The following is a 25,900-nucleotide window of genomic DNA, read 5'->3' on the forward strand; positions in this document are numbered from 1 at the left end:
TTTTAAAGTTTTAGTTTTAAGAGTTTTTTCTATAGTTTCGCTTTTTAAATGTTAAATTTAAAGTTTCAGTTTTAAAAGTTCTTAGTTTTAAAGTAATACTTTAGAAAAGTTTTTGGTTTTAAGGTTCTCTTTTTAAAGTCTTAGCTTTAGTGTTTTACTTTTCAGGTTCTTAAGTATTAATTCTAAATTTTTAGTTTGAAGTTTTAGTATCAAAATTCAGTTACAGAATTCTAGCGCTAAAGTTTTAACTTTAAAGATTTTAGTTTTAAAGTATTGGTTTTAAGGTTTTAGTCACGCTATTTTTGGATTCAAATCATCAGTTTTGATGTTTAGGTTTTAATTTCTTTTATTTTACGAGTTTTAGCTTTGGAAGTTTTTCTAAAAGTTTAAGCATTAAAAGTCTGTTTTAAAAAAGTTTTAAATCATCAGTTTTAAAGTTTATGCCTTAATTCTTTTTCTATATAATTTAAAAATTCATTTGAATTTAAATTTGTTAGATGTAATATGAAGGTCATACTTTTAAAGTTGGAGTTTTGCTTTTGAAGTTTTACCTTTAATGTTTTAGTCTGGCTTGAAAATTTGTGTTATAAATCCTTATTTTGAAGTTTTGGTTTTGAAGTTTTAGTTTAAAGATGTTTTACGAGTAGTTGTTTTTGTTATGTTTTTGCAATATATTTTTAGTTTAGAGTTTTGATTTTAATGTTCCAATTTTAAAGTTAGTTTTAGAACCTTAATTTTAATTTGTCAGTTTTAAAGTTTTTGTTTCAAAGTTTCTGTTTTAAAGTTTAGTTTTAAAATTTTAAGTTTCAAATTATCGATCTTATAGTCTACGTTTTACATTCTCTCTATTTAAATGGTAGTTTTAAAAGTTTTTTTTATTGTATAACTTTTTGTGCTTTAAGTTATAAAATTTAATTTAAAATTTAATCTTAGACATAAGGTTTTTGGTTTTAAATTATCAGATTTCAATTTTAGATCTGAATTCTTTTGTTTAAAAGTCTTAATTTAAAAAAAAAATTATTTTAAAGTCTATAGTTTAAAGATTTTAGCTTTAAAGTTTAGATCTTAGAGCTCCTTTTAATTTTAAAGGTTTATTTTTAAAAGTTTTTCGATGGTCTTACTTTAAAGTTTTAAAATTTAAGTTTTAGTTTTAAAAGTTTTTGGTTTCAAAATAGTTTTTGGTTTTAAGGTTTTTCGTTTTTATGTCTTAGCTTTAATATTTTTAAATTTTAATTCTAAAATTAAGTTATAAATTATAAGCACACAACACCATGGATGTTGTGTGCATCCATAGTTTGCTATGGTGGCGTGAATTTCCTTGGACTTACATGTTCTACAGCTTAAAGTTAAGCTAGGAGGTGCTGAAAGAATTTTTCCGACAGAAGGGGACTGAAATTTAGTACTGAGTCAAAGAAACGGGACATTTTTGTTAAAAGCTCTCAAAATGTCTCTTAACGTGAGTTAAATTTACCTCTAACGAGATTATGCAAAATATGATTAAGAACATTATTATTATTATTACTATTTCAGGTAATTAGGCTTCTGCTGCATAAAACGTAATTTTTACGGCTTATTCAAAATGTGATTTTGCTAATAAAAGATGTATACTTATACAATGTAACAGGCACCTGTACTAATAAGGCAATAGAAACCAGGTACTTTCATTCGGACCTCCCAAAAATATCTATTAATACGGCTGAAATTTGCCTCCAATAGCAACCCTCCCCTCTTCCCCTGAAATTGGTTGCTAGGGGGTGGGGCAGCCACATATTGTCACGATGGCCTGAATATGCATAATTTTGCCTCAAAGAAACTTGGCATTTTCATTAAAACCTCTCAGAAATAACCGACTGTAAAATTGTGCTCTTTTCTCTTCGTATGCGCGTTTCATTTACTAGCAAGAAAGCGTATTTCAAAGTTTTATTTCATTTGAATTATACTATTGCAAGCAACGACGCTTCTGATGCATAAAGCGTAATACTTGAGGCTCCTTCAAAATTTGATTTTGCTAATGCCAAAATTTAAATTAATACAATGTAACATGCAAGTGTGTCTAATAGATCGAAAAATCAACAGCATTGGGATGCTTGCACACTCTCATGTGTAAACGGTTGGCTACATGCGATCCACTTAATCATTCTAGAAAGCAGACAGGGGATTCTCCGCGCGTGGAATAGGTTATCACGTAGAATTAGCCAAATAAAAATATTAAAAGGCTTTCTTGGTCCAACTGTCTAGCACTCCATTCCGCCCAGGGAAAATCTCTTTCGAATCCTAAAAGGGACAAGAAATTTTGTTTTATAAAGGTTTCCTGAGAAAAAAAGGAAAGAGAAATCTTTGAAGAAATGGAACATCTCTTCAAGTATTATGTCACTTCCCATGTGTGCATCGTCATTACGCAACATCCCACATTTACACTGCCATTACGTAACAACCACGTGTTTGCCATCATTATGTAACATCCCACGTGTGCATCGTCACTAAATAACACCCACGTTTGCACCGTCATTAGGTAACACCCATGCGTTTGCTCTTGTCGTTTACAATTGGGATTTTCCACCGACCCTGAAGAAACATGTTATGCAAGATTACGTCTTCCATAACACAGGTAAATTTGCCCTATTATGTATACTTCCCCGCTTGACTAACGGACTTCAAGATCTAACATGTCTTGCAAGATTAATAAACAGGTGTGATATACCGTTACAGGTTCGCTATATTGTTGTGGTAGACCCTGGTGCGCGTAGTATCGTTTTGGATCCCTTATCTGTGTTGTAAAAATCAGTGAGGGGATACTACTCTTAACCCAAATACTTAGAAATATAAGTTTCACACCATCTATAAAAATAAATTGTTTTTTTTCAATTTTCTGACCAATTAATATTTTTCTTGCTTTTTTCTTATGCACCGGGGCTTCCTTAGGTCCAAGAACAGAAGATATAACTTTAAGGACAATCCTTTATTACTCTTTTTGCCTCTTATTTACACACATTTTAGTCAACTTTCACCCGCAACCGAAGTTGTTTTTACATTAGCAAAATCTGGGCTCGGGTACTTACGTCTTTGAGTTTCAAACCAATTAAGTACAAAAAATATTCACGTTTTTGAACCCCCGAAGCTCAACCACGCAAAAGCTGGAGTTGTTGCGCCCGGTTAGCGATCTTTTAGAGTTTTGAGCGTATCGGGCATTATAGATCAAACATTTTTACTGTTTATATTCAATAAGATTCATCTTGGAGTTATTGTCTTCTAGCATAACTTAAGGTGAGAGTGCATAGGACAAAGAGGAGCATATTATCCCTGGTGGAATATATATTGAATATTTCGGTTATTTTCAAAAATGGGTCTTTGAAAATTTAGTTCAGTATCAATTATTCATTTATTGGCTAAGCCCGTTGTTTAGTAGACTTAGACTTAGACGCTGCAAACAAGAGGACAAAAAGAAAAGAAGAAGAAGAAAAAAGCAGAATTTAATATCAAATGATTATAAGCTGACTTTACAAAAACAACAAATAATGAAAAAATTATGTGTATATCATGAAGAAACTTACAACTTTCACCCAGCACGACCATTAGTACTTCAAATCCAACTGCTATATTATAAGATGCTCTAAAACCAAAAAGGGAATAACGGGCAACTAGCAGAACTTAACGTCTGCGTACCTAACTACACTTCATCTATGTAGGCATATTTATTGAAACTTCGTTATATTTAAAATTGGCTGTTTGGAAGTTTTATTTCAATGTCATTTATTTATTTACTGACTAAAACAGTTAGTCAGTAAACACTAAAGTTGTTTACTGTTTTAAAAAGTAGAGTTAAGAAAAAGAGTCAAACTTTAGCGTAAAGAGCGGAGCGTTGATGAGGAAGCATCTCTTTTCATATACGAAGCAATTTCTGTTCGTTTTAAGTTTTAGTGTCGCTCCTTACTTTCGTTAAAAAAAACTAGTTTTTTTTTATTTAATAGCTTATGAAGGATCGGTTCCTCCAAAACCATTAACTATCATAGGATTCCGGGAACACGAAGGGAGTTGAAGCAGGTATTTAGCAAACCTGAATAAGCTTCTACAAACCATATTTTATATACTTAAGTAGAAGAAAAATCCAAAGGGTAACATATTCAGAAAGAGGGGATGGGCAAATGAATTCCGAAGAATGGCAAGAAGATGCCCGCTTAAATTCAATTTTTCAGTAGCTATGGACACAGTATGCAGAGGGAAATTACGGGGGTGTGGCTTATTAAAAGTTGGTATATGTGGGAGAGAAGATGAAATATGGAATATGAAGGCACAAAGAAGAAAAAAGGGATGAGATTGGGGTTGGCTAGCTTCCAATTGCTGTCATTCTCCCTCCCAAAAATTACTGGATTTGCAATAAAATAGTAGTTTTTACCTTATTATGTCTCATGAATAGTTTGCAGCAATTTGAAAGAAAAATAATACAAACACTTCTTAATTAGCCACAAATAAACAATCTGTTAGACCCGCAGGAAGGTAGCAAGCCAACAGCAAAATCAATTGCGAAATCTTAAATTGATTTACTTGTCACAAAAGAGATGATAAAGTATTAATAATTTGGTATTTGCGGTCATCTAAAAAAAAAAAAATAAATAAAGAAACTAGGTTAGTTTTATCCGTTATTAAATAAAAAAAACTAATTTTTTTAGCTGAAAGTAAGGAGCGACATTAAAACTTAAAACGAACAGAAATTACTCCGTATATAAAATGAGTTGTCCCCTCCGCAATCCCTCGCTCTTTACGCTAAAGCTTTTAATTGTTTTAAAAAGTAGAATTGTGGCAAAGAGTCAAACTTTAGCGTAAAGAGCGAGGGATTGCGGAGGGGACAATCCATTTTATATACGGAGTTTTTTCTGTTCGTTTTAAGTTTTAATGTCGCTCCTTACTTTCAGCTAAAAAAATTAGTTTTTTTTATTTAATTTCTGAACGTTTTTGAATTAATGCATGTTTGGTTTTGGCTCTCCGCACATAAATTATTAAAATGAAATTTATATATTAATTCTTTTTTTGGCTAAATAGCTTTCTCTTAGTTTTAATCAGACGATTTTGAGAAATATGGGGTGGAGAAGGAGGCCTAGTTGCCCTCCATTTTTTCGGTTGCTTAAAAAGGCAACTAGAACTTTTAATTTTTAACGAACGTTTTTATTAGTAAAAAATATACGTAACTTATAAATTAGCAACTTACGTAACAAACTTTCATAATCTTATATTTTTATTATGTATACAAGGGGGTTTGTATCCTCGTTAATACCTCGCTCTTTACACTAAATCTTAAACTTTGTCCCAATTCTTTAAGAATGACCCCTGAATCAGAAAGGCCGTAGAATAAATAGTTGAAATTACTAAAATACTTTAGCATAAAGAGCGAGGTACTTATCTCCTCCTAAATACCGCGCTCTTTATGCTAAAGTATTTTTAGAACCCCTCATATGCGTAATAATCTCTGTTCGTTTTAAGTTTCAATGCTACTCCTTCCTTTCATTTGAAAAAACGTGTTCATGTTTATTTTTCATTGTTTTCTTATAATAATGCTAGAAAATCATGCGCCCTTTTCCTTGAATTTTTCTTCCCCCATGACAGATTCCTCCAAGAAAAGATCCTCAAACATAGCCCCCTCCCCTCAGCCCCACCCCCAAACAAAAGAAAATCCCCCGAAAACGTCTGTACACTTCCCAATAATCATTGCTGTATGTAAACACTGGTCAGAGTTTGTAACTTGCAGCCCCTCTCCCAGGGATTGTGGGGGAGTAAATCATCCCCAAATACATAGTTATTATGGTTTTCGACTATTTTGAACAAAATGGCTATCTCAAAGTTTTGATTTGTTGACTTTGGGATAAAAATGAGCGTGGGAGGGGGCCTAGATGCCCTCCAATATTTTTGGTCACTTAAAAAGGGCACTAGAACTTTTCATTTCCGTTAGAATGAGCCCTCTTGTGACATTCTAGGGCCACTTGGTCGATACGATGACCCCTGGGAAAAAGGAAAAAAAAACAAAACAAAAAAAAAACAAACAAATAAACACGCACCCGTGATTTGTCTTCTGGCAAAAAATACAAAATAACACATTTTTGTAGATAGAAACTTCTACAGTAGGGTTCTCTGATACGCTGAATCTGATGGTGTGATTTTCGTTAAGATTCTATGACTTTTAGGCGGTGTTTCCCCCTATTTTCATAAATAAGGCAAATTTTCTCAGGCTCGTAACTTTTGATGGGTAAGACTAAACTTGATGAAACTTATATATTTAAAATCAGCATTAAAATTCGATTCTTTTGAAGTAGCTATTGATATCAAAATTCAATTTTTTAGAGTTTTGGTTACTATTGAACCGGGTCGCTCCTTACTACAGTTCGTTACCACGAACTGTTTGACTTTGCATTTGTCACTTTTTTTTCTCAAAGAAGTTTTCGATTAAGCAAAACCCCAAATATAAATACTTTGATTTTGGATTATGAAAAAAAAATTACATAATGATAAGGGCAAGTCTGCATAGCTTACTGTAAGTTCATTTTAAACGACTGCCGTTATTTTTATGGAATATGCCATATAAATGATAACTTTTGACCTCTAATGGTGACATTCAGTTTCTAAAGTTACTAAGATTTTCTAAATTAACCCTTTGTGTGAACTGCTTCAAACCTTATTCTCTCCCAGCATTTAATGGCATCCTGGAATTCTAGGCATACATTTAACATGCATCCTATGGGTACCTTATGTATATACACTCTAAAAAAATGTTTATTTCCAACAAAAAGTTTTTCTGGAGTCCAGACAAGTAAAAAAACAATTCTTCTGATTAAATTGTGGCTTGCTGTCTAAATTCCCACAAATTATTGAAATTATTAAGATCTATTAACATTTCAGTAGAAAAAATACAATTTTCAACGTAAATAGGTTGAATTAATCAACATGGTTTCGACTTCAACAGTAGTTTGAAATTTCTTGAATATCATTTTAGATTTGACTATGACCATTTGGAATGTATCCCAAATTCGTGATTACCAAGTTGCCATTTTCTTGTATAAATATTTGAACCGCCTGCTCACCCCTGCTTTTGAAAATCTTTTTACTTTTAATAGAGACCGTCATGATCATAGTACAAGAAAAGCTGATAACTTAACCCATGAGCTTAGGAGTACTACTCGGGCATCTTTTGTGATTCGCCATTATGGTCTCCTTGTTTGGAATATTTTGCCCGAGGGTGTGAAAAATGTGCCTAGTCTTCCGGCTTTCAAGTCACGGGTGAAGAAGTTTCTTTTATCTCGTGAATAATTTTGATGTAAGGCCCGTTCCAGGTTGTCATTCTATTCAAGGCATTTCCCTGATTTACTTGCTGTTAATTTTTTCTGTTAATTTTTTTTTTCTGTCTTTTCCTTCATCAGTTGAGTTTCTTTTGAGCAGCGTGATATGAATGTGGTTTTAATTAGCTGAGGGTGATAACCTCGCTTGCCCTTACAAGCTTATTGCCTTTCTTGGCAGGCGATTGGCGAATAATGTTTGTTTTCTTTTCTTAATAAATGTATATATCTCAATGAAAGTAATATGTTCAGTATAAATACAATTCAAATATTCGAATTATAGCAGAAAAGGCGGATCCTAATTGAATTGCGAGTTTAAAAAGATAATATAAAAATAACGAAATATATGTTTACTTTAAAATGAGTTGAACTTACTTTTCTACAAAATGAACACGCATAATATTTATGGACATATATTATCTTTTAACTTTGACAACCGGTTTGTAAAAAAATACATTTTCTTTGAGTTTCTGTAGGTAGAAAATTTCTTAAGGGGCTACCCTTATCTTAACAGCACTAATGGTTAAAATATGTTGCTTTCTGAATTAAATTTTTTCTAATTAGTAAAGAATATCTTTTTGTGGCAACAACTTTTGTTTTTACGATGAACGTCATTTTTGTAATGAGACCCAAAAAGTGTTTAAAAAAAATCCTCTTTGGATTTGCCACAAATTTGCTGCTTACACTGAATAGCCAAGTAAGCAAATTTATCAAAGGAACTAAAAAGCCTGTAAGGGTATTTCATTCCTTTACGTACACGTAAAGGAACCAAAGGCTTCCCAAAAAAGAGAATGCTCCAAATTAGCTCAAAATGTTAAACTTTAATAGCATAAATAGTGCTTTGGAAACTGACTAAAATGTAACTCGAGTTAGCAATATGATTAATTAAAAAATAGAACATTAGCCAAAAAAGTTCTATCAAACAGTTCCTAGTGTTAAACTGTTATTGAGGAGTGACTCAGCTCAATAGCAATCGAAACTCAAAATGGTTCTTTGATAACAACTGATAAGAATTGGGCTTTTATATGGATTAAATTTAAAAAAAAAAGTTCTTTTCAACTGCAAGTAAGGAGTGACGTTAGAACTTAAAAGGAACAGAAATTATTCCATATATGAAAGGGGTTTTCTCCTCATCAACGCCTGGCTCTTTACGCTAAAGTTTAATTCTTTCTCGCAACTCTACTTTTAAAACAATACAAAACTCGTTATGAATTTTCGTTAGAATGGGTCTTCTCAAGACATTCTAGGACCACTGGGTCGATACGATCACCCCTGAAAAAAAACAAACAAGCATCCGTGATCTGTCTTCTGGCAAAAAATACAGAAATCCATATTTTTATAGATAGGAGCTTGAAACTTCTTAAGTAGGATTCTCTGATACACTCAATCTGATGATGTGATTTTCGTTAAGGTTTTATGACTTTTAGGGGGTGTTTCCTCCTATTTTCTAAAATAAGACTTTTCTCAGGCTCGTAACTTTTGATAGGTAAGACTAAACTTGATGAAACTTGTATATTAAAAATCAGCATAAAAATGTGATTCCTTGTTTGTAACTATTGATATTAAAATTTCGTTTTTTAGAGTTTCGGTTACTATTGAGCCGGGTCGCTACTTACTACAGTTCTTTACCGCGAACTGTTTGATATCAAAAATACGATTTTCCTAAACTCTAATTTTGCCCATCAAAGGCATTTTGTTTGCAAACGTTATTATGAGATTAATTTGGCACAAAATTTCATCTTCATCAACTTCAAATGCATATTGCTCAACCTATACGGGCGAAGTAGATATAAATATAATAGTAGGAATATATTAGTGCATAACATAACAATATAATAGCATAATATAATAGCACAATATGGTATAATTGTATTATACTAAATATAATAGTATACAAAATAAACGTATACCAAATATAGTAGTATAAATATAATAGCAGCATAATATAGTAGATATAAAAATAGATACAAATAAAATTGACAACGACGGACCAACGGATTTGTCAAAATACCTAGGGGACATTCAGAAAGAGATGACAGTGTGACACATAACATAAGTTACATATTTGTATATAATATATACTTACGATGTGGTCGGGTCACTTATTTACGATCAAGCCGGGTCACTTCTTACTACAGTTCGTTACCACGAACAGCTTGAAATCCTCCTAACTTTATTTTGAATACATTTGAAAAATTTAAAGGTAATATGTTTATTGATCCAAACATAAATGATAATTATTTTTAAAAGGCGTAAAAGTGATCAGAACAGTGAATGGGGCTGCACAGGTGGCAGTAACCGCACGCGCACAAACTGTTTAACTTCCATTCTTTTTTTTACAACTTGCACTCGTTTTTGGCACCTGAAGTTGGCAACCCTTTGTGTGACACTGTTTTGGTGAAACTCTGAGGGTAAGTATATAGTGTACATTATTAATATAGATAATTTGTGTTTTAAGTTTCCCAAAATGTTTTGGGTAGCATATTTTTGTAAGAAAAAAAAAAGTTTCTTGGTTCAATGTAATGGCTTGCCCCTCTTGAAGGAAACATTAAAATTCTCAAAAAAAAACTTTTTGTATAATTTCTAAGAGCAGGTCAATTTACTTTATCTCCTCCCCTCTAGGGCTTAAACTGGTGGTCCAAACTGTATAATCTCCATGAATTTCAAACATAGCGAAAAATAAGGAATCAAATGGCACAATTTTATTTGTATATCAGGTTTTAGAAAATTCATGAATGTATACAATTTAGGCTATGACTAGGTAGGGGATAAATTAAGTGAAGAGCATTTAAGAGTGAGTATCTGTTTTAGAATTTTTATGATTTCTTTAAGAATTTTATTGCATTTTCTTCTAGGATGACCAACTAATAAACTAAAACTGCTTCCTGATATGAAAGTAAAGGGCGACATTAAAACTCGAAAGAAACATAAATGATTCCGTGGTAAATTTGTTATAATTTTTATTACGGACATACAAATAAGGATAACATACCGATCGAAGCCTTTTTTTATGTCCTTTCCGAATATAACAGCCGTTTTACTCGGAAGTTCAATTTCAAGCCCATTATGGGCCCTCAAATATGATACTTCTTTCTTTTATTTTTTCTATATAAAAGGGTTAAAAATAAGAACTCTTACTTAATAGCATGCAGAATAGTTTTAGCTAATACATTTCATCTGCAGTTTCACCATACTTTACCATCACCCCCCTCTCATGTACAAATACATAACCCGGATTACGTATTTCCTATATGCTTTCTGGTTTTCGATTCCGTCACAGTCGATAAAATTTACTCGTAAACCGGTTTAAATGAGTGAGGCTGACGGGGGTATATACCTCTTGTCTAAAATATGATTTATTTTATGATCTTTAAAGGCCCTTAAAGGGTATAAAATTGAATTTCCAAATAAAGCGATTATTATGCTCGAAAAGACCATAAAAAAGGCATCGAGTGGTTTGGTCACCTTATTTGTCGGTCAGTGAAATAAACTGCCCCGAATTTATTGATTCCTTGTGAGGGGGGCTGTCCCATCCACAGCCTCCCTACTCTTTAAGCTAAAGTCTGACTTTGTGCCTCGATTTTTTAAGAATGGCTGCTCAATCTATAGATTTAGAACAAGAAGTGCATTTAAGCTTCAGCGTAAAGGGCGAGGGTTGAGAAGGGTAAGCGCTCCCCGCATTATACACACAATAATTTTTTATAAGTTCTAATGTTGGTACTTTCATCTGAAAAAACTTGCTTTCTTTTATTGAGTTTCTGTTCATTTACACATAATACAATCAAGGTTAAAGGGTGCCCTCTAAAAATTTTCTGGGAAAATGGTAAACACCAGAAAAGCAGTAGTGGGTTTCGGGCGGGCACTGGAATGGTTCTTAGAATGTAAGTTTTAGGAATAATTTTTTTAACACGCTTATAAATAAGTTTTAAAATTAAAAGAGTAGCTGACTTTACAAGCAAAATGAAACTAAACTCGGTAAATTTTATACAGCGTGAATTCCTCGCCAATTAATCCGTATAATTTAATAAGGGATTAATCCATATAATTTATAACATATTTAATTATTTTTCTTTAATAGCTAAGTACATCGAATGGCAATGTCCTCTTGAACTACTAGGTTTATCAAGTTGAAACTCATTGAAAGCTGAGGGGGATAACAGAGTACATCAAAACTCATTGTGTGCATCCATGGATAGTTAACGGGATTAAATTGAAGCTTTTAAGGAATGGCTAAAGGTACTAAGTTGAAACTATCAAAGAAAGTTGAAGAGATGCTGAACTATGCCAAACAATAACTTGTGTATTTGGTTGTCTAAAGTGTGTATTTGCAGCAGCGGTTCTGGGCTCTGTTATGCCTAGGGCTAAATTTGTTTTAAATTTATGTTATTAACTTGTTAATAATTTATCAATTATTTTCGTTTGTAAACTGCGCGATCTGCTTTATTTTTATAAAGATAAAATTTTGAAAACTACAAAATGTTACAACCGTTAGACTGTTTGTTTGAAATTTGGCGTACAAAAAAATTCTCCGCCCTGGGTAAGGGCCCCCAATGCCCCCCTTAAAACCGCCTCTGTGTATGTTAGACATTTCAAGGGCGGCAAAGGGTATTGAGTTGAAACTATCAGAAAGTCTTGAGGGAGGATAGTCAACTGGAGAGTTTCCAATTTACAGAAAATACATATTTTCCAGACCACGCCATAAATATGCTCACGTCCGCCATGAATGTAAGATTTCAACAAGTAACAAATAAAAAATATGATTGGTCAGGTATTTATTCCTTTATACCATTTGGATTCATGCATAATTTTTGGAAGATTCTCCCAGGAGGTTTCTTATAAGTGTGTTATCTAAAAATTAGTTTTTTAGTTAAAAGCTTAGGTAAGAAACCGTTATGAACAACGATTTCAAATTTAATACAATCAAAGCTCAGACCCCCTCTTGCAACGCAAGAATTGAAATCAGAATCAAACTAATTAATTCTTAAGCAAAAAATACAAAAACTAAATACACCCACAAACCTTGAAAGACTATTGCGTCTTTTGCGCATTGCTGAAACCAAATATATTCAAGATCTTTTTTTTTATTCTTATAATGTTGAAATACAGTCCTTTGGTGACAGATTTGGGATTGGTCTTAGCTCGATAATGCGGGACCCGGATTTCAAAACCGACTGTAACAGAACATTGCAGTACCTTCTTAGTCAAGAGGCAATAATCCGTTAAAATAAAATATCGAAATAAAAGAAGATCTGCTAAATTAGATTTTGAGTTACTGAGATTTCCAGGAATTAATTTTAATCGTACATTCAATCTTAAGTTTAGTTTCATTAGTTTTTCCATTCATGAAAATTGAATTTTCCTAAACTCCCTGAAACTTCTAATATGTTTTCAAAAGTTGTTTCTAGAACGCTGCAGCTTCGTTGTTTTGATCACATGGCACCGCTTAGCGTCCTGTGATTTACTTTTCTCCTTACCCGCGAATAGATTATAGATCTCATTAAGACTGAAAATTCAAAAACATTTAGGTAGATCAAAGAGAATGTTTAAGATCATTAGAATAAATATTTTAGGATTCTGAATATTTCGACTATATCTTCCGAGCCTCTCTGTTGGTATTGTAGGTACAGTATAGTTTCTTCTTTCTATTATATAGATAATTGTTTCAAGCCAAACTGAAGAAAAATTCTGAACTTAATATTTTGGGGTTCTGTAATCAGGTTGCAACGCGCGGGACGAAAGTACTACTTTTGGCACTTTTAAATCGAAGTAGTGCTTTCTTATACTATCTCATCAAATAAATACTTTATCAAGGCAAATCTCTAGTATTTTATTAGGGGGGGTTCAAAAGGCGTCCATATCCGGATGGTCAAGGGGCATGGGATATAATATTTTTATTCTTCACATTATTGCCCCCCCCCCAAAAAAAAAAAACGACGCCCCTGTACTTCATTGGCCCAAAATAGTACTTTTCAATAATTCCTTAAGTCAGCTCTAAACATTTTGAGAATTTTTTTTCATCCACGATTAGTGACTCAAGCTTCATAAACTAGGCATCTCGATTTCAGACGTGATAGGAATTTCAAAGGTAATTGTAAATGTGATATGCCTAATAAGGTAATATGGAGGGTTAGTTATTATATCTCCGAAACTGCAGCCCTTTGGTCAGTTCTCGGCAAGACAATTAATTCGGACACCCCTTTGAAATAAGTAATTGCCAGAAGCAGTTTCTGATATAAAAAAAAAGTTAAATGTAAAGTCCCTAATAATAAAATTTAGAATGTCCCTGCAGACCTGATCAAGAGCACTAGAAAATAGAATGCTAAATTACTTCAGTTAACTGTCTAGTTTCTTGGCTCCCACATTTTTTTCTGTGATTGTACTTCCGATTAATTCAATTACGAGAGCTGTCCTGGTCCTATGAATGGGAAACAAAAAAAATTTTAAGGGTAATTTTGAAGATAGCCCCTTTCAACTGGTTGAGCACAATTTTTAAAGAATTAGCGTAGACCATGCGATTTGCAAAATTTAGATATGACCTGAACTCGATTGTTCAGTGTAATTGCAAAGCACTTTGCAAAAAGCACTGTGATGGTAACTAGCCATTTTGCAGAACCAGAGAAGATGTGGAGGAGAGGAAACTATCCCAAACACTGGTAAAGTAAAACAAAACCCTTATTTTGTATCATATCAAATAAAAATCTGTTGAACGCGTGGGCGTGTTGTGCGCACGCAAAATTTTTTTGAGGGAAGTTGTTTTTTTTTCAAAGCAGTACTTTTCGCCAGTTAAATCTGTTCGAGTGGCAATTCTGCCTTTAATCCGAATTTATTATCTATTTTCTCTGTAAAGGATGATCACAGATGCATGTTTATTCGCTTAATTTTTCGAAGGAGTAACTGTGTCGAACACATGGACCTCGAAATTTAGACAAGGTTCAATATAAAGGATATTGAAATTCCTTTTGACAATTTTAAAGCAGTAAAGAAATTGTTTGACAGTAAAGTAGCTCTTTCTACCATTCTGTGGCATAAAACGACAATTATGGTCAAAAAGGTGCCAAAAAGCAACGAAGTGAAAATTCTGCAAGAGACCATCAATCTGAAATTGTTGAAAAACTATTTATTGAGCCTTCCCAGAGACAATAATAACAGGTGTTAGCGCAGATTGATTTAAAAGTTTCATTTAACTAAATGGTCACTCTTAGGAATATAGGGGAAGGTTTTTAAGACTACTCATGTAATGTTGGTATTAGATGGTGATAGTAACGCTCTATCGCCGACAGTTTTTTTTCCATGTAAAAAAAATAGCTCTAAAATGCCTTTGGTGCAACAGCTGAGAGGGAGGAGGATGAGTACCGTCAAGAAATTTCCTGTTAGGGAGGAGTCCAAGTGCAGGCCCGGACATTTTAATTGTCTATTTATTGTTTCCCTATATCTTCTTATTTCTTGAGGGCGTTGTCCATCCCCTCTTGGTATGTATGAGGAATATTCCTATAAGAGATTTGTTACGAAGAATTTACCTTGAAAACCTTAGAAATGATGACAATGCAATTATTTTTTTTATCCCAATAAATATTTGACAATATCAATTTTTTAGGGATGATTATCATTAACTAAGTATTGGAATAGTAGCCTCCAATTACATTTAAGAGAGTATCGGATCAAACAGCTGTAGTAACAAACCGTAAGCAAAGAGCAACCCTTGTTAATAAAAACCAAAACTCTAAAAAAAAAAATGCTGATTAAAAGTAAAACAGTTCAAAATAGGGGTGATATCTTTTTATTGACAGTGAACAGATATAAAATTATTTAACTGGATATTTCGAACACATATAGAGTGTTCATCATCAGCAGTAAAACTAAAAGACATGAATAAAAATAAACGAAATTTATACCTAATAAACTAATTACATATAGTTTATTGCTCTTATTTTTTTTCAATGCAACAGTGGAGGCAAATCTCTTTGACCTTTTCGGTTCGGGTTCATTAGAATTATCTGATATATTACGTGGACAGAGGTCATAGCTCTTAGGTGAGGTGATATTTACTTTATTTGACCTCAGTAAATTATCATAAATTGAGTTCAATCCTAATTCACCTGTATCTCTAATATAAATAATTCTATATTACATTATATAATTCTATATAATATTATATTACATATTATAATATTATATATATATATATATATATATATATATATATATATATATATATATATATATATATATATATATATATATATATATATATATATATATATATATATATATATATATATATATATATATATATATATATATATATATATATATATATATATATATATATATATATATATATATATATATATATATATATATATATTATATATATATATATATATATATATATATATATATATATATATATATATTCTATATATATTATATTAGATAATTCTAATGAACCGGAACCAAAAAGGTCAAAGAGATTTGCCTCAGCTGTTGCATTGAAAATAATAAGAGCAATAAACTATATGTAATTAGTTTATTAGGTATAAATTTTGTTTATTTTTATTCATGTCTTTTAGTTTTACTGCTGATGATGAACATTGTATATGTGTTTGAAATATCCAGTTAAATGATTTTATATCTATTCACTGTCAATAAAAAGATGTCATCCCTATTTTGAACTGTTTTACTTTCGTCATGGAAAGTCAGTGTGGTCTTCGAAGTTATCTAAATGCTGATTAAAATATATGATATATCATAATTTATTATGCTTACTAATTTTACTAATGCTCGTGTATAATTAAAGTCGTTGTATTAAAAGCGATTATCGTGTGACAATTTTAACAACCTTAGAAATAGGAATTACTACCCCACAAAAAGGAATATAATTTTATTAGAATTTACCAATGAAATTCAGCATGTATTTTTCATAAGCAAAATTTCTTATTTTGCTTGTGAATTTAAGCCCCCATCTTATTGGTCTTTGTAAAACTTTCCTCGATTCGAAAACTGAATCTCTATTGCATCTTACTGGGTATAAGATGGAATCTTTGAATAGAAGTAGGATCACTAAAAGTGGCTTAGCTGTCTATGCTTCGGATTATCTTCCGTACTCTGTAAGATGTGACCTGTCAAGAAATGAAGCAGGGACTTTTGAATCAATATTTATTGAGCTTAAAACTCAAACTATGATCGTTTGCAGTATGGGTACTTATTTATTATACCGCCAACACTCAGAAAGTGAAGTTAGGTTAATCCTAATGAAAAATACCAAAACATGATGACAATAATACTTTAGAAACGAATTTGGGCTATATATTTGCACATTAGGGGGAGAGGTAACCTAAAATATGGGATGGGGCTAAAGCATCAACAACACAGCAGGTTTTAGACTTTCACAGTGAGAGAAGGAGACAAAACCCAAATTCTTGTCGGTAGTGATTTTTGTCCGTTTCAAGCTTGGTATCCCCATTCAATTTAAGTTCTACTCGCTTAGAGATTTATCTATTTATTTACATTATTACCTATTGTATGTTTGTTTGCTATGATTGTTTATTGATTTTCTGTTGTTTTAGGCTTCATTTATTCTTTAATAATAATATCTGGTCGTTTTGAGTTTGAGTTATTGTAGGTTTCTGTTTCTTCTGATCTTAAGTTTAATATGTCCTTTACTTTTATTTATGAATCTTCTTTTTCTGAAAGTTGTTTTTTAATTAATATATTAAAAGAACGGTCAACTCCAAATAATGCCCTAAACTGCCCTAATCATAGCCCCATCTTGGCTTATTTTTTGATGTTTCTTTGTCACTGCTTAGTAATATCTTACCTTGATCTTCCATAGGCAGAACTGACTATCAGGGTAGTCATTTGGGTAACCTGGGGAGCTAATTGACCCTGATTTTTCGCTTAGCCCATTAACTTCATATCCACAATCTAAAATAAAAGCAAAAGATTATAAATTAAAGCATTTCAGAAAATATTTCTGTTGCACAAGCAAAACTGAGGTTTCTAATTACTTTTTCTTTGTTGTTTCCACTGGTTTTGGCTTATTGTAAGAGATTATTATTATTGTAATTATTGTCTTTATTATTATAATAAATTATAATAATAATATTATTAATATAATAATATTATTAATATTATTGTCTCTTATTATTGTAAGAGAGCGGTTAGGGCTTTACTTTTTTTTTCTTTTTTTTTTTTACAGAAACTGTGGACCTGAGGCTGGATTAATGAATATGGCATCATACTTTGGAAAGCTACGAATAATTTTTGCCTAGGGTAAAAACAGTTAATTCTCGATAGTGTTAAAGCCAGAGCAACAGTGGATGAGTTATAGGGTTGCTTATGTCTGATACAACTATCTGGAGTTATAAACCTAAAAATCCATCCCATTGAGTCAGGTATCTACTTTCCACTGGAACTTTCTTTGCCAGCATTTAAGTAGTTATGTAGCAGTTTCAAAACGAAGTTGGACTGAAGTCAAAAAGTACTTAAATGTGTGACAATTACCGAGCCCAATCATCAAAGATATAGGAGCTTTCTCTTCTTTCCTGTCTCAGTAGTGACACTTGAAAGTTGACCTTCGGCAAGAAAAACTAGGTTTGAACTAAGAGAGATATAGATTTAAGAAACAGAGATAATATTTGAGATAATTATGGCAAATCATGCCTGTTGGAAATCCGAAAGTTTGTGTTTCTTTTTTCTCATATAAACAATTCAAGGTAGTTCATTTGTGACCCTCATCAGTGAGAAGTTAAAGCTCTAAAGCATTACACTTTTAAAATGTACGGTTCGACCGTTTGTCTCTCCTAAAAGAGCCTTAGACCAAACCGTTCGTAGTAACCATCTGTAAATAAATTATGGCCCTTGGTAAAACTAACTGAAGCTCTAAAACACAAGAGTTTGATTACAAGATACGTAAACAAAAAATTATTATTCTGACTTTTCTACATAAACAAATTGTGCTGATTTCAAAATTAATCGTCATATGAAAGTGAACAATTTTATAAACACGAACAAACCCCCCCCCCCAAAAAAAAGAGATGCAATCTTAATAGAAATTATGCATTGAAGCTCAACATATATGATGGCTCTAAAGCTGCTATCTACAGAACAGGACATCTCTAATCTTTCCACGGATGTAAAATGATGTAAATATCCGTAGTCCGTAGCCATATATTAACAAAATGTGGTTGAATCAAACATCTAAAGGTTTAGTGCCCGAAGTATCGAAAGATGTTACTCCACAAAATACCGCATTCCAGTATTATAGGCTGAACAGTGTCAGAACATTTTTGAGCAGATATATTGAGTATCATTTAAAGATGTTTTTTATTATCTCCCCATTTCACAGGCCTTACTGGAATGTAGCATATTGTTTCCATTTAATCATAAATGCAGTCCAATTAAATGAAGCACTACTATTCTCAGTTAATTGCCCTCAATTTTTCTGGACAATGGACTCTCATGGGGAGAAGGAGGCTACATGATTGGAAAGAAAATCTTTTAAAGCCTGAATCGCTCCTAGATCCTAGGGTAGCCACCCCAGTTGCCTCACCCCTTTCAAAGGCTCTGTTTAAAACCCTGTGTTTTTCCAACCTTCAACGAGAGATGCTTCAGCTGAATATACTAATTAATATTAGGAAAAATATGCACTAAAAATATCAGGTGTAATTGGGTAATAAAGAATGACACGTCTAAGCAGTGAAAGAGGTAATGGGTTAAAGCTAGCCTCTTATGGCGGAGACTAATATTAGGACAATTATGCTTTATATTAAAACGCAAAACTAAATTAGGTTTATTTTTCTAAGCTTTGTTCTACAACAGTTAAAGTTTGATTTTAAGAGCCAAGTTTTCTTTGGGAAGGGGGGAATAACCATAATTACGTTTCTGGCAAGATTAAAGATATGGTGTTGATAAAACAAACAAATGAAAGACAAGGCTTTTTCGAAATGAAAGTAAATAGCAGCATAAATAATTGAATAGAATAGAAATTATTCAGTATATGACGTGGGTTGCAGCCACATTTGATCTAAAAAACAGTTTTTTGATGGAATTTATGAGCAAAGCTGAAACTTACAAAAGACAAATATTTTTAGTACTATAAAAGCAAACAGCAAATAGACAAAATCGAGAGTTCTTCGTCAGACAGTTCGAACAATTTTTTAGGAATCTTTAAAACAGTACTAGCATCCTTACTTCGGGGAATATAAGGATGCTGCGACTGTTTTAAACATTTAATTGTAATCGTCATATTTTAACATAGTACTACTAGTACTAACAACTCACTACAGCACCAAGCTACATGAGGTCAACACAGCTACACACCTACCTCTATTCCAATCAGTTCAAAGCCTCCCTCTTTACATCATCCCAGGAAGTTCTCATTTCCCTTAAATCTTTCTTTATGACATCCTCCCAACCCAAGCGCGGACGACCTACTTTCTGTTTAGCCCTTGACGGTTGACTGGAAAGGAGCCACCTCAACATTTCTCTCATTATGGCCCTAGAAAGCGGGATTGAACCGTAATTCTCGTACTGCCTACTGTTTGAAATACGGTCAGTCAGCCGGGTACTCAGAACAATCCCTAGGCAGCTTCTCTGGAAAACAACTAGCAAATCTTCATCCGCTTTTTGGAGCACCCATGTTCCAGAACCATATTTGACCACAGTCGTCACTATAGCTTCCTATATTCTCATCTCGGTTTGCAAACTTATCTTCCTATTCTTCCAAACTTTTTTCAAATGTGAAAAAACACCCTGAGCCTTGGCTATTCTACTTTTAACATTTCATTGCTTCCACCGTCTGATATTTCAGGATTCTATTTCTATATTTTGTGTAGTACTGTTTTTTAAAAGTAGATATTCGGATTGCTCGGCTCTGATACTGTTTTCTGTTTTTCCTTCTTTTACTTCAATCTCTTGAGACCATGTCTTTCCAATGTATGAAGTATTACCGATAAAATACGCATCGAGTGGATTAAAACTCAACAAAACCCATTTTTTTTTTAATTTTAGGTCTTTTTCTAGTTTTAATTATAAAAATTCAAATTATTGATCAGACACCATAGATGTTTATACAGTTCAAATAATAACCTTAACGATTCTGAACTAAAAACTAAGATAAAGTAAATTTATGTTGATTTTTTTTCTATGGAAATATAGTACAATGGTAAAGAGATGCTTACTTTAGGAGTTAGGCTAAAAAAAGTTTGGTTCCAGACGACAATTATAACTTGGAACTGAGAGATGAAATAAAATTATTTTATTTGAAATTTTAGAAATTTTTCTAGTTTCAAATGAGAAATCAGATTTTCTGTTAAAACCCTAAGAAAATTACTGCATTTTACATAAATATATCTACATACTTTTTATATTGTTATAAATCCTATTTTCGTATGTAAGATGATGTTAAAAAAAAAACAATAAAGAGTAGTAAAACTCAATGTAAGGATAACAAGCATGACTACGTTCAGTAGAGAGGAAAGATGAAAGACAAACAACGCAGATGTTTTGCCTGTGTGCAAACTAGGCGTCCTCAGTACAAGAGAAACAAAAATAAAAACAAAAAGCACTAAACTAGAAAGAAAGAAAACCGCCACCGATATCAATAAATACAATTATGGCAACTGATCCACGAAGAGAAAAGAAGCCATTAGAATTACTTCAATCAGAATATCAAAGCAACAGAAGAAAAAATTATATAAATTGAAACTAAGGTAATTATTCTGTTGCGAAACAATCATCTTGTTAGCTATTATTGAAGCAACTCGTTTTTTTTTTCCAGTAGGTAGCCTAGTCCCCTGGTGATTATGTTAAATCTTAATTCCACTTATTGATTATTGATTCATTTTTTTAAAATATAATCATAAGTTGGGTCAGTATTTAAATTTTTTGTGTCCCTATTTATTGAAAGATTAGCAAAAATATGTTTTTTTTAATTTCTATAGCTTCCCTCGCCCGCTGAAAAAAAAACCCTATCATTAGTAATAGCCGTGACTTAATTAAATTGTACAAAATGTTCAGGATGAAAGGACATATGTTAAGCCAAGGGAAAAACAAAAGTTTCAGGAGGCTTGCTTAATTGTAGAGTTTTTTCTATTGAGTTGCAATACTCAATAATTTTTTGAAGAAATTACTGCTGAGTTCTACCAGTATAAAACTTTCCACAAGAATAGGGAATTTTATATAACCCACTAACTAAATTTCTCCGGGTTATATCATTCCCAGAATTAAGAAAACTGTCTATTGGTCTCACCGATCGGAAACATGTATCAATATTATGTTTATGAAATATCTGTTTGAATGACTCCCCCAGAATAGGTACCTAAGGCGAAGAAATGAAACTTTTTTGACATATTTAATTCTTAAGACTGCGAAACTCCAATAAACCTATGTTTATGTTTAATGTGTCTATTTTTGGTTATTTTATGAATGAATTTAATCGGGTAACTATAATAAAATATCCCTCAAATAAAACAATTCACTATCTAAAAACTCCTGGGAAAAAATTATGAAAGCTCTATCCACCAGTAAAATCACAACCCCTTGTTTCACTGAAATAGGGTGGCACGAATGAAAATTCAAATACCTATCACTGTGTGTAGGCTTTCTATATATTGAGAAAAATAATTGAAAATCATTTTTAATTAATAAGATATCAAGAAAAGGTATTTTGTCCTTTTCTTCAAGTTCCACTGTAAAATTTATATTTTTATCACAACTATTCAATGTTTGTGGATAAGGTCTGAGGAATCTAAATCGTGTCTCCAAATTCAAAAAACATCGTCCATGAGTCTGTCCCAGAATCAAGGAGAGAGCCTAAAACTGAGCATAGCGGAGGTTTCAATAGAGTCTATGAAAAGATTTGTCAACAAATGAGAGAGGGATTCCTCCATAGCCAAAATAAACACCTGTTTGTAAAATTCACCTCTAAAACCGAAATAAAGAAAATATTCATTTACAAGGTCATTATAAACAACTTCATAATGACATCAATATCCAAACTAGCCATGGTCACATCTTGTATCAAATCAAAGTGCTTTTGTAATTTAATCCTCAATATATCTTCGCACTTTTCGTAACGATTTCACGCAATTTTTCACGATGTGCTTTCAAGATGATGTTAAAAACATTTGTTACTCAATTGTTGTACAAAAATGAAGTTTTCGCAAAAATTGCTTCTATTTGAATAATCATTTTAGTCATTTACAAATGCTTTTTATATGCCTTGATTTTCTTTAATATGAACCATTAAACAGCTTTCTTATGATGTTCTGGTGTTCCGCTAGCTGCGGAGAAAAATCTGAAAAAAAAGATTTTGTCGATGCAGAATATCGTGGTTGCAGCCACTTTTTTTTATTTTTCAAGTCAGCAGATTTTCCTTGTTATTCAAACCAAGCGATGGCAAGCTTCCTATTTAGGGTTTTTGGACAAGGTGGTTCCAACGGTGTACTTCTTGTCTTGATCGCACAGTATTTTAAGGATTTATGGGCAATTGTATTTCATAGTATTGGACGTGACCGTCTCATACTAGGTTGCAGCAACGGCTGCAATAATTATTTGCAAAGGCTATTTTTATTGTAAATGAGCTGTTGGGGTGGCGCTTCGCGCCCCCCCAAGCCCCCCCCTCGCGCGTAAGTCGTTACGCGCCATATTAGTTACGCACCATTGTAGCTGTGTCCCTGTGTCCCACCTGTGAATAGAGATAGATATAAATATATATTTTTAACTACGTAAAACATGCGAATATACAACATTCTTCGCTGTCCCATTGTCTGTGCATATAAATAGCATTTATATTCCCTGTGTCCCGGTCGTCATATGTGTCCTGGTGTCCCAGTTTGTAATTTCTCTTTGAGTGTCCCGGTCGTCATTTATATTCCCTGTGTCCCAGTGTCCCGGTCGTCATTTGTGTCCCGGTGTCCCGGTCTGTAATTTCTATTCAAACAATCCCTGTGTCTCAGTCGTGAATTATATATCCCGCCTGTGCCCCCGGCGTCTCCGTTGTAGTTGTGTCCCTGTGTCCCGGTCGTCATTTATATTCCCGGTCGTGATTTGTGTCCGGGTGTCGCAGTCTGTAATTTTTCTTTGAGGTTCCCGGTCGTCATTTATATTCCCTCTGTGTCGGTCGTCATTTGTGTCCCGGTCTGTAATTTATCTTTGAGTGTTTTTTCTTTTTAGTTTTTTTAGTTTTTTACATTTTTTCAGTTTTTTTTTCTTCTTTATTTTTCAGCGTCACTATGAAGTACATATCGACGAACCTTTGTTTTTTTTTTACTTAAATCTGGTAGGCATTGATGACCTTATCCAAGTCAAAATCCCAATCCCAATCATCATCGCTATCATTTTCAGTTTTGATATGTTTTGACTCTCGCTGTCCAGGTGGATTTTCATCTAACTGCACGGTTTTGCGTTCTTTAGCCGCAAGCCTGTTTTCTTGCTGTTCTTGTGATTCCCCGGCACGCTTTCTTATCTTACTTTCTCTATCAGCTGCAATCCTGTTTTCTTGCTGTTCTTGTGATTCCTCGGAACGCTTTCTTTTCTTACTTTCACTATCAGCAGCAAGTTTTTTGGCATAAACTCTTTGAGCAGCTTCCTCGGCTGTTGCCATTGTAGGTTCTTCAGTCATTTTACAATTAAACATTTTTCCGTGAACAAATGTCTTAAATACCGTTAATGACGTCACCGTCACAGCAAAAATGACGACAACTAACTTCATGACGTCAGTCGACACAGAAACATAACGTCACCTGACAGACAGACACACAGACAGACAACTTATTTTTATATATATAGATAGATGATTACATACAGTAAAAATCCTATGGCTTTTTTTTTATCTCGAATAGTGAGAGACGACCCTCAGAGAAACGTGAAGCTAAGCAACTCCAGTATATGTTGTTGTTTGCTCTTTACTAGTTTTAAGATGTCTGTATAGTCTTGGTATCGATGCAGCTTGCATATTCATCGTTTGTATTTAACTGTACCAATATTTTACATAAGAATTTAATCTCTAAGACCAAGATAGAAATGAAATCTACATAATTCACATTTACAATAAATTAAATCGATCCTTTATGTGATAGCATGGTGTAAAGTTCGTTCCTTCATACAATTATTATAAACATTTTATGTAACTATATCTACATGCTTTTAATAATGTTAAAAATCCCATTTTGATATTCATATGCTTTCCATTAAAAAGCTTTCCACGGTTTTCCAGTACCTCACTAGCTCAGGGAACGAAAAAATAACAATGAAAAACAGTGATACTGTCAATGCAAAATATCTTGCTATAGCTACTTCTGTAGTTTTTCGATCCAAGGGATTTTCCTTGTTGTTCAAGCCAGGGGATTGTAAATTTCCACTATAGGGGTCTCGGACAAGATCGTTCTGAATATATTTTTAAAAGTTATCTGCTGTCTTATTTCTTAGTATGGGACGTGGTCGTCTCTTATTAGATTGATAGCTACCGCTGTAACCCAGATACAACCAAGGTAAGTGAAGCTGTCCACCTTATCAATCTTCTCGCTATTCAACTTCTCCTTTTTATCTTCACTTATTCCTAGCCCTAGTGACTTAGTCTTCTCAACGTTAAATTTCAAACCTGTTCTAGCACCCTAAAGTCGAAAAAACCTCTGAGAGTTCATTCAGTTTGCTCACACTTTCATCTAGGATGCTTAAATCATCAGCATAATCTAAGTCTAGGAAAGTTTTTCCTCTCCATTTGATTCCGTGGTCTCCCGTTGCCTTTCCTATGCTCCTTAAAACAAAGTCAATCAAAGTGATCTGTATAAAGGAGGATAAAACACAACCCAACTTAACTCCTGACTTAATACGAAACCAGCTACTAACTTCATTTCCTACCTTAACCGTAGCAGTGACATTCTGGTATATAGCATTAGTCACTCTAATGTATTTGTTTGGTATACCATTCAAGGATAAGACCTTCGCTAAAGTTCTTCTATCAAAAGAATCAAACGCTTGCTCATAATCTATAAAACTGAGGTCCAATGGTGTTTGATAATTCCGGCACTTCTCATTATTAACCTAAGAGAGAAAGTTCTGTCAACGCATCCTCTGTTCTTTCTAATTTCTCACTGTTTTTTTCTTATCACTGATACAGCATCTCTTAGTCTAAAAATTATCATATCACTAAGTAATTTGCTACCTACAGAGATAAGAATAATACCTCGATTATCACCACACTCACTCTTATAACCGTTCTTATACAGTACTTTAAGGTTTTCCTAAAATCACTACGTACTTCCCCTTTTTCAAAAATCATATTAATAATCTTCAGAAACTTACTTCCAACCTCAGAGCCACCATATTTAAGAAACTCATTTACACAGTATCAGCACCTGGAGCCTTATTATTTTTTAATCCTTTTAATACTTTCGCTAATTCTTCCTCAAAAACTTTTCCATATTCATAAATTTCTTTTCCTGCAACTCTATCTCCGTTTAGCAAAACCTACAAAATGCTCTGCCCATCTGTATTTAACTCTTTACTTATTACTAATTGTGTCCCCGTTCCTATGTTTAACTGGGACTAGTCCGGATTGACTATCCCCTCTCACATGT

General features: G+C 32.9%; 1 protein-coding gene across 1 annotated transcript in view; it reads right to left on the reverse strand.

Annotated features, from left to right (window-relative positions):
* Positions 1-25,900, reverse strand: part of LOC136033283 (dorsal-ventral patterning tolloid-like protein 1) — a 120,309-nt gene that overhangs the window by 65,494 nt on the left and 28,915 nt on the right. Inside the window, exon 3 of the mRNA XM_065714045.1 lies at positions 17,137-17,243. Within this exon, the coding sequence (XP_065570117.1) occupies positions 17,137-17,243 (107 nt within the window). The remainder of the gene's footprint in view (positions 1-17,136; positions 17,244-25,900) is intronic.

Source organism: Artemia franciscana, chromosome 1 (assembly GCF_032884065.1).
Source record: "Artemia franciscana chromosome 1, ASM3288406v1, whole genome shotgun sequence".
Taxonomy (NCBI): Eukaryota; Metazoa; Arthropoda; class Branchiopoda; order Anostraca; family Artemiidae; genus Artemia; species Artemia franciscana.